The sequence below is a fragment of the Musca vetustissima genome, unplaced genomic scaffold, assembly GCF_032173495.1.
Source record: "Musca vetustissima isolate MV318-11 ecotype Yass unplaced genomic scaffold, APGP_CSIRO_Mvet_v1 utg11950, whole genome shotgun sequence".
NCBI lineage: Eukaryota > Metazoa > Arthropoda > Insecta > Diptera > Muscidae > Musca > Musca vetustissima.
The window spans coordinates 1-10468 of NW_026886836.1; the positions used below are offsets into that span (position 1 = coordinate 1).

General features: G+C 37.2%; 1 protein-coding gene across 1 annotated transcript; it reads left to right on the forward strand.

Moving 5' to 3' along the window:
- Positions 1–3585: 3585 nt before the first annotated feature.
- Positions 3586–5143, forward strand: LOC133334320 (membrane-bound alkaline phosphatase-like). Its single transcript, XM_061542611.1, has 3 exons — positions 3586–3804; positions 3871–4882; positions 4953–5143. Exons 1-3 carry the CDS (start codon positions 3601–3603, stop codon positions 5141–5143), a joined length of 1407 nt encoding a protein of 468 aa, XP_061398595.1. The 5' UTR covers positions 3586–3600.
- Positions 5144–10468: the final 5325 nt, after the last annotated feature.

Genomic DNA, 10468 nt, shown 5'->3' on the forward strand with positions numbered 1-10468 from the left:
AAAATGGCTGTAATAATGAATTTTACAATTTCATTGCGGATTAAATCTTCCTACCTGGAATTATAAATATTGACCCCCCGTGTAAACTAATTCTATCTGAGGCGAAAATATTGAATTCCAAGAAAAAGACAATAACACACAATTTACAATTAAACTATTTACAATGACATTTTGAAAAATATGAAAATTGCGAACAAAGAGTGCATCCAAAATCGATGAGGTCATTTCCTGTCTAAAATAAAGTATACTTTCTTTGTAGGGTTGAAATTTACCACTTGTAATCATAAAATGTGTATACCAAAGCAGACGATCTTATAAGAATACATTTGCTAAAAATAGCATTGAAATCACACCAATTATTTTATGATTATATGAAACTGGTTATAAAGTTTATGCTACCATTATAAATCCAATTGTCAACAAAATTTGGTTCCCTTCTATAAGAACATGTGAATATCACGTTATATGAAGTGAAATTAAGGTTATCTGTCAAACAGAATAGATGTTGGCCCCGAATACACCCATTTTTATAGCATTATTGATTTTGAAATTAAATTTTATACGTTTTAAAATGACAATTATCTGTAAGTAACCACACTGTGGTTACCATTGTGTGGTACATTGTATTATTTCTTTGTACATATGTTTGTGACGTGGAATAGGAAAATTATGGATACTTCATCAAAATCTGAAGCGATTTCAACACAACCTTAGACACGTTAGGCTATACTAATACCTTTACTTAACAGATATTTTTATATCCTCCATTATAGTATGGAGGGTATATTTAGTTTGTTGTTCCGTTTCCGTAATAGTAATTTTCTACCCTATAAAGTATATCAGCATAAAAATACATGACGGTTTAAGCGTGTCTGTCTGTCCGTTGTAATCACCTTAGCCTCTAAACGAATTGAGATAGAATGCTATGCTCGAAATTGAGCTATATCGATCCTCAATAAGGCATATCACCTCATATAATGATATCTCCATGTACTCGGTAATTCCTTGTCATGCGTTGTCAATATTGGCCCACGTTTTGGTCTTTTGAGTTTCTAGGAAAAATCTCTATTTGAAATTGTTAATATTTGTATTTGGTGCAATTTTTTCTGAAATGTTCAGTATAGGCCTACTAATATTTATATACAATGTAGTTTTCAAACTCTCCACATAGTTAATTCAAAAAGAAAAAAAACGTAAATTGGAACGTCGACCGATATAGCCAATATTCAAAAATTGCCTGAGTGCAGACAAAAGCCCTGCAAAATGTCAGTACTCTAAATTCATAAAGAAAATATAATCTTTATAAGGTCGGAAATAAGTACTTCGGAATGACAAACACGTTAATATAACCTCTATAATATGGAGGAGGGTATAAATCAAGAGAAACAAGTAAAAACGTCCTTAAGTTCTGCCGGACCGAACTCCGAATGTAGAGATATGACGTATTATATTCTTACAACCTTTTGGTTAGAATATTTGACATACATTGAGAACCAAATAGGAGCCAATCCTGATAAAAAAAACTGTAAAACCACCTAAAAATGGGATAAGGTTGATAATTTTTGGCATGTATATTTGCATACCTGATGTGAATTCAAAATACCAATTCGATTGAAAAACGTATCCAAACTTTCCAAAAAAACGAAATTTTTATGGAGACCGTTATATGGAGGCTATCCTAGCTAATCGAAAAATGTTATCTTACATTACGGACCCTATCCGGATTTCAATAAACAGACAGAGAAATTGACATGCATAAATCCACACATAAATTTGCTCGCGTGCGTTCTTCTCTTTTACATCAATATGGCTGGTCAGCAAACCGAGAAAGTCTTTCAAAAACAAGACGGCATTAACCTACACAGAAAGGTTAAGCCCGGCATCCCCAAGAAGAAGACCGTGATATCGGTTTGGTTTTCAAGAGTCCCTGTGATTGATGGCAACCGTTGTCGCAGCCTCCGTTGTGCACCCCCAAGAGTTTGTAACGCCGCGAAATATTGGTCATATCTCGACCAGCTGAGTCGATCTAGACATGTGTGTCCGTCCGTCCTTCCGTCTGTCCATTATAATTTGTAAACACGATACAGGCCACAGTTATGGACCAATCACGAAATTTTGCATGTAGGATGGGTTCTGGCCAATGAAGACCCCTAATGTTTTTGGGAAAGATCGGTTAATATTTAGGGGATGATATGCACCAAATACTAAATTTTTGACGGGTTTTCAGGTCTCTCCAGAGGCCGCTATAATGGCCCGAACATCTTGAAATTTTCCATGGCGAAGGGGATTGGGCCAAAGAATAAGCATGCCTGTTTTCATAAAGATCGGTCAATATTTAGCGGGTCAAATGGACCCTGACTTTTGTGTGAAAAATTACAAAATTTGTATTCTATAGCGTATATATTTAAACCTGAAGGACATCGACCCGAGAAGTTTATATTATATCCGAGAGGAGTGGTTGACCTTTAAATTAATACCAATTATACCAACTATAGCGCTGATCGCTTTGAATTGTTCCATGAGGTTTCAGTTATGGTCAAGGACAACGCCTATAATTTTCAGTGATGATCAGGTAATAATTTTGGAATGAAGTGGACCAAAAACTTAATTTTTTGTGGTATTTTCGAGTCGATCTATAGACCACAAATGAAAGCCGTACATCACAACACAACCCACGGTGAAGGGAATCTGGACAATAGCTGTACTGTATTTGTACTATATTTACCATCGATGAGATATTATATTAGATACCTTAGATGAGATACAGATCGTATTTATTGAACAACTGCAATGATATCAGGCACCATCCACATATTTCTTTAAGTATTCTAAATTATTATGGATACAATAGGTATCTTGAGGACGCCTTTATCCCGATGTGGTGTAGGATATTTTGCATTCGGGTTTCATTTAAATCTTTGATTTTATAATCACTAATTTTATTCATTCATTGTAATAAGTTGCTTCCTATTTATGCCCTGATTAAAATTGAAGACGAAATATCTAAATTTATCTCATGCGTAGTCCTCTTGAACTATAATAAAAAAAATTAAACATATTTAATCACAACCAAGTTGGGACAACCTGCGACCATAACGATAGTTTTTTTTTCAAATGACTATTGCCTTATCTGACACCATTTATACACACGATAATACATACAGCATAAACATGAATATATTATATAACGTATAAGAATAACATAGTTATACCAATGACAGTGTAAAGGGTGTGGAAATATAAGATAACAAAATTCGTTTACAATCGCAATAAATTAAGTGTGGCTATATTTAAACAAGCCTGTGCCAAAATCAAATATAAATACAAATTTTGGATAGCTTCTGCACCACAGTCTTAGCGTTCATTTTCAAGCCAACAACACTTAGGTACCAAAAAATGGCAAAATATATTTTCTCTTTACTCGTCGTGTCTGTGGCCGTAGTACTTGCTTCTGGTCACATTATAGATGACACTAGTTTCCATAGTCCTCAGAAACTGGCAGGTCAAAATGTGAATACCAGAAGTACAATTATTATAGAAACACTGGGTGTAAACAAGCCTACTCCAGAAGAGGAGAAGGATCCGGAATTTTGGCGTTCTATGGCAAGGGAGGAAGTTTTAAAGGCTATTGGAAAACAAAATCTGAATGTAAATAAAGCCAAAAATATTATCATGTTCCTTGGTGATGGAATGTCCTTGTCTACGGTGACTGCTGCTCGTATCCTTAAGGGACAACGTAAAAATCATAACGGTGAAGAAGATGCCCTGAGTTTTGAAAAATTCCCCCATATGGCACTGAGTAAGGTAAGTAAATTTTTTCATTTATAAAAAATAAGACCATGAGAAAAATTAAAAATCCTCAAAATTTAGACATACTGTGCCAATGCCCAAGTACCCGACTCAGCCTGTACTGCCACCGCATATTTGTGTGGTATAAAAGCTAATATTGTAACAATCGGCGTAACGGCCAATGTCGAATATAACAACTGCAGTGCCAGTATGGATCCCGCCAATCATGTTTCATCCATTGCTGCCTGGGCTCAAAAGGCTGGCAAATCAACTGGTTTTGTCACAACAACCACTTTGACCCATGCCAGCCCATCTGGTACCTATGCTCATGTTGCCAATCGTTTATATGAAAGTGATGCCGACATTAAAGCCTTTGGACAAGATCCCGATACTTGTCTGGACATGGCCCAACAACTCGTGTTGCAGGAACCTGGTCGTAACTTCAACGTTATGATGGGTGGTGGTATGGCTAAATTTTTACCAAAAACTCTCAAGGATGCCCATGGCAATAATGGTATACGTGATGATGGTCTAAATCTCCTCAACACTTGGCAAATCATGCATCCCGATGGAGCCTTGGTTACAAATCGTGACGAGCTTTTGAACGTAAATACCGCCAATGTTTCACATATTATGGGTATATTCAATACCAAATCAATGAACTATCAAGCGGTGGCAGATAAATCGAAACAACCTTCATTATCAGAAATGACAGAAACAGCTTTGAAACTTTTGCAGCGCAATGAACAGGGTTATTTTGTATTTATCGAAGGTGGCAACATCGATACGGCTCATCATGAAAATAAGGCAGCCATGTCATTGGATGAAACATTGGAATTTGAGAGGGCCATTGAGTTAGCTTATGAAATGACAAACCCTGAGGAGACACTTATTGTAGTTACAGCCGATCATGGTCATGGCCTCACAATTAATGGTTATCCTGGTCGCGGTTCATCCATATTGGGTTTAAGTACACACGATGTCGGATCGGATGGTCTAAAGTACTCCACACTCAGCTATCCATTGGGACGAGAGCAGTATATCGATGAAAGTGGCAAACGTGTGGACTTGGAAAAAATTCCTAGAAATATTGGTAAGAAGACTTTTTGAAATATTTAATTAGTGAAATAATTAATTTTATTTTTTTTTTCTTGGATAATTAGAAACGGTGTATCCTAGTTACGTAAAATCCATTGCTGGTCATCATTCAGGCGAAGATGTTGGAATTTTTGCCACGGGACCATTTGCCCATTTATTCAGTGGGGTATTGCAACAACATACAATTCCACATTTGATGGCTTATGCCGCTTGCATTGGTGATGGACCAACTATGTGTGATGAACATGCTAATTGATCGATTTTAAAAATCTAGAATAGTATAGTATATTATATTAAACTAAGATAGATGTAAGATGAAAATTTTAATAACACAGTATTAATTGTTTAACCAAGAATATACATACAAACAAAAGTAGATGAAAACAAACAAATTGTATTAAAAACCATTAAGGAAAGTAGTAAAGTCGGACGGGGCCGATTATATGATACCCTTCACCACTATGGGTATATTAAACAGATGCATCCTAACAGACCTCGGATCATTATTATGACATTGAATGAATTAAAATATGTGATCCCTATATCAATGTGAACCGACTTAGATCAATTCATATACATGTCATTCGTTTGTTACAATGGGACACAAGTATGTAAATCGATTTCAAACAAATATCAATCGGACATCCGTTGGACTGTGTCTGTAATTTTACAAAAAACAACTTCGTTATTCTATGCTTAAATTGTGCAAGATTTCATGTCAATCTGACAAACATGAGGAGTTTAATGCACGATTCACTTAAAATCGAACAAAATAAATATGGAAGCTATATCCACATATGAACCGATTTATATTAATTTCAGTACGTTTTGTTCCTATCCGCCATATATTGGGTCTTTAGTGCACCATTTACATAAAATCGGGCGAAACTATATATGGAGCTATATCTAAATCTGGACCGATTTTCACGAAACTTGGGACACAACATTCTAGACTCAATTAAGTGAGCTGTCCCAAATTTCGTGCAAATCAAAAGATATATAGGGACAATGGTGCGCCATTTTTATAAAATCGGACGAAACTATATATAAATCTGGACCCATTTTCACGAAACTTGGCAGGCATCGTTCTAGGCTCAATTCAGTACATTATGCAAAATTTCGTGCAAATCGAAAGATATATAGGGACTTTGGTGCACTATTTCCATAAAATCGGACGAAACTGTATATGGGAGCTATATCTAAATCTGGACCAATTTTCACGAAACTTGGCACACATCATGCTAGACTCAATTAAGTGAGCTGTGCCAAATTTCGTGCAAATCAAAAGATATATAGGGACATTGGTGCGCCATTTTCATAAAATCGGACGAAACTATATCTAAATCTGGAGCCATTTTCACGAAACTTGGCAGGCATCGTTCTAGGCTCAATTCAGTACATTATGGAAAATCTCGTGCAAATCGAAAGATATATAGGGACTTTGGTGCACTATTTCCATAAAATCGGACGAAACTATATATGGGAGCTATATCTAAATCTGGACCGATGTTCATGAAACTTGGCAGGCATCGTTCTAGACTCAATTGTGTGGGCTGTGCCAAATATCGTGCGAATCGAAAGATATATAGGGACTTTGGTGCACCATTTCCATAAAATCGGACGAATCTATATGTGGGAGCTATATCTAAATCTGGACCGATGTTCATGAAACTTTGCACACATCATTCTAGACTCAATTCAGTACGCTATGCCGAATTTCGTGCAAATCGAAAGACATATAGGGACTTTGGTGCACCATTTCCATAAAATCCGACTGGGAGGTCTATATGATACCATTCACTACATTGGGTATGAACTACATATGTATCCTAACAGAACATTGACATGAAATTCATCGAACTTTAATATGTGTGTCAATACATACACATGACTTTCAGCAACCCATACTAAATTTCTTTTCATTCGGCCAGATTTAATAATTTACATATATATATATATACATATATATATATATATACTTATATATAAACAAAGTTCTTTATAAGCCTACTCGACTGTATATAAAAAGCAGACAACTGGACACATGCCGATATTTCATATTTTTAAAAACATATGATATGGATATAAATTTTGTATATTTTAAGACATTCGAGTGAGATCAAATTCCCTCTCTGACGTTCCATACCCTTCAAAACTCTATTAGAGTAAGTCGTACACACTTCGGTTTCAGGGAGGACCAGGCTATACGTAAACCACTGACGGAGGTCAAGTAACATAAATTATTAATTATCATGTTAACATACATTTTCTGTGATAATTAGTAAGATAATAACATAGATATAATCATAGCAATTAAACTAATTTCCCAAATATTTCACTTTCTGGGTAAACAAAACACAAATCTCAAAATTTCGTTAAGATATAAATTCTAAACTAATTATCTTTACTGTGGTAGACAGCATGGATTACTGATTATTTGTTCTACCGTTAAAACGTGAAACCATTTATTAATGGAGGTACTCTAAATTTTATGGCATAGATAAGCCTCCATTATAATAGGGGGCGGTAAATTAATTTAACACAACACGAATTGCTTATTGCTGGTTTTTGGCAGTTTTTTTGTTATGACAGAAACGTGTGAATTATTAATAGTATACATGTGAATATCACGTTCTGCTGCAATGCGAGTCAATGTTTCTAAGTTTATACTTTGTTTTTCTCTCTCTATCTTGATCGACACTAATCAATCAGTTAATACGATTTAAAATAGCTTTGTCATGATTGTGGGCAGATTGTTTGTTTTGCTGTCGAAAAAATATTTGTGAAGCCAAATATAGTTAATAATTCATATATGGATTGATTTGTATTTTATTGAACTACTATAAAAAGGGGAGGATTTTTTTATAAAAAAAAACTTGTCAGCGAAAACATTTTTTATAATGAAATATTTCATGAAGAAATTTGCTTTGTATAAAAAAGAGTTATAACGAAATAAATGTTATATCGAATAAAATCTATTCTTGGAAGAAATTATACTTACTTACTTAGCTGGATTGTTACAGAGCGGTTGTTCCATAAGCCGAGCTTAAAAAAAATTTCCAAGCGCGTCGGTCTTGTGCGCAAATCCACCAATTTGGAAGACCACGATGTTGTTTTCTACTTGGTCTTTCCATCTAATTCGTGGCCTTTCCCTTCTACGGGAACCATCAGTAGGCTCGTTTTTATATGCCTTTTGAGCTGGGGCATTCTCATTCATCAGCACAACATGGCCTAGCCACCGTAGTCGCTGCAGCTCAATACGACTGACTATGTCGATGTCCGCGAATAAATTGTAGAGCTCGTGTTCACCGGCCCGTAGATCTTTCGGAGAATTTTCTTTTCAACATCCCAAGAGCTGCCCCCCTCATCTGCTTGCGCAAGTACCCATGCTTCTGATCCATATAATAGCACGGGTAGTATCAGCGTCTTGTAAAGTCTGAGTTTGGTCTGGCGGGAGGTGGGTTGTTTGCTCAGACCATAGTAGCATCGGTTGGCCATCACAATCCGAATTTCAAAACTGATGTCATTCGTTTTATTTATGGCGGTACCAAGGTATATAAAGTCTTAAACTACCTCGAAGCAAGTAGTCAATTTGTTCAAATGTGGCTGTTACCGCTCGCAATGTTCGACCCATTATATCGATGTCATCGGCGTAGGCGAGTAACATGTGTTGTTTGGTGTACAGAGTGCCATTTCTGTTCACCTTTGCGTCTCGTATGACCTTTTCCAGTAGGATGTTAAAAATGTCACACGACAAACTGTCACCTTGTCTGAATCCTCGTTGGGTATTGAAGGGCTCCGATAGGTCCTTTCCTACTTTAACTGCTGATCTTGTGCCACTTAAAGTTATCCTGCATAGCCGTATTAATTTTGCAGGAATGCCGAACGTAGACATGGCTTTAAACACCTCTGAACGGATAGGGCTGTCGAATGCGGCTGTATAGTCGACAAATAGGTGGTATGTGTCGATGTGTTTTTCGTGGGTCTTTTCCAGGATTTGGCGCAGAGTGAAAATCTGGTCAATGGTGGATTTGTCAGGTCTGAAGCCGCATTGGTATGGCCCAATGATGTCATTGACCATTGGCTTCAATCGTTCACACAGCACACTGGATAACACTTTATATGCGATAGGAAGGAGACTAATTCCTCTATAGTTGGCTCATATTGTCTTGTCTCCTTTTTGGTGCACGGGACACAGGATGCTGAGGTTCCAATCATTGGGCATACATTCATCTAGCCAAATTGTACTAATCAGCTGGTGCATGCTCCTGACCAGCATCTGGCCACCAGTCTTGAACAGTTCGGCTGGTAACCCATCGGCTCCTGCTGCTTTGTTGTTCTTGAGCCGAGGTGGTATACACTCGTCTCTTATTGGTTCTGGGGTATCTTCTTCAACGCCACTATTTGATACCAGAAGCTTTTCAAAATGCTCCTTCCAGATCCTCAACACGCTGCCTGTATCTGTCACCAGGTTTATTTCTTCATCTCTACAGGAGGATGTACCTGTACCAAAGCCTTCGGTATGGTGTTTTACTCGTTGGTAAAATTTCCGGACATCTCGATTTGCTCACGCTCATGTTTTTCTTGTTCTTTCTTCTTCTTTCTGAAAACATGTTTCTCCTCTCTTCTTTTCTCCCGATAATTCTCCATCACGTTACGTGTTACTACTGTCTGTAGGGTTGCCCTATACGCTGCGTTTTTCACAGCAGTAGCATTACGACACTCCTGATCGTACCACGGGTTTCTTGGTGGTGGTTTTTGTTACACAGGTGTTGATTTTGTTGCAGTTTTTATCGAGTGGGCATTTCTTTGCCATTGTGCTTCTATACTATTATCGGGACAAGAAGTGATTTCTTCAAGCACATGGGTAAATTGAGCGAAGTATTCCTCGGCTACCTGTTGTGTTTGCAGCTTTTCGACGTCGAGTTTCCGTGTTGTGTTAGATCGCATCTTTGCTGCTACATTAAGTCGGGTTGTTTCTAGGGGCTCGTAAAATATGTCTTTGGTCTGTTCCTCTTTACCTTCGGTCGGAGCATGGGCGCAAATGAGGCTGATGTAGAAGAACTTCGCTTTTATACGGATTATAGGAATTCGCTCATCTACTGGAGTGAATCTGGAGACGAGGTCTTTTATTCTCCTGTTAACCATAAAACCACAGCCAAATTCATGTCTCGTTTCATGGCAGCTATAATACAGGGCGTAATCGTCTGATTTACTTACGCCTGTCCCTTTCCATCGCATTTCCTGTAAGGCAATAATATCGGCTATGTACTTCTCGAGTACATCCGCCAAAACGAACACTACAAATTTGCAGATCGTGGTCCTTTATACTTTTGCGGGGGTCGTTTGGCTTTCTTTTTCTTAGCTTTTTCATAGTAGGTTGGGTTTTCCGAGAGTGGGCAACTAACCCGACGCCTCAACCCATTTTTTATAGTTCTTATGGGTGAACTGGAAGAAATTATAAGAATTCAAAATGTATCTTGAGATATAGTGAAGAAGTTATAGGATCAGATTTCATGAAACGTTGTTTCTCTTGAGACGGAATCAATGTACTTATAGCGTTCTGATGTTATCATTATAT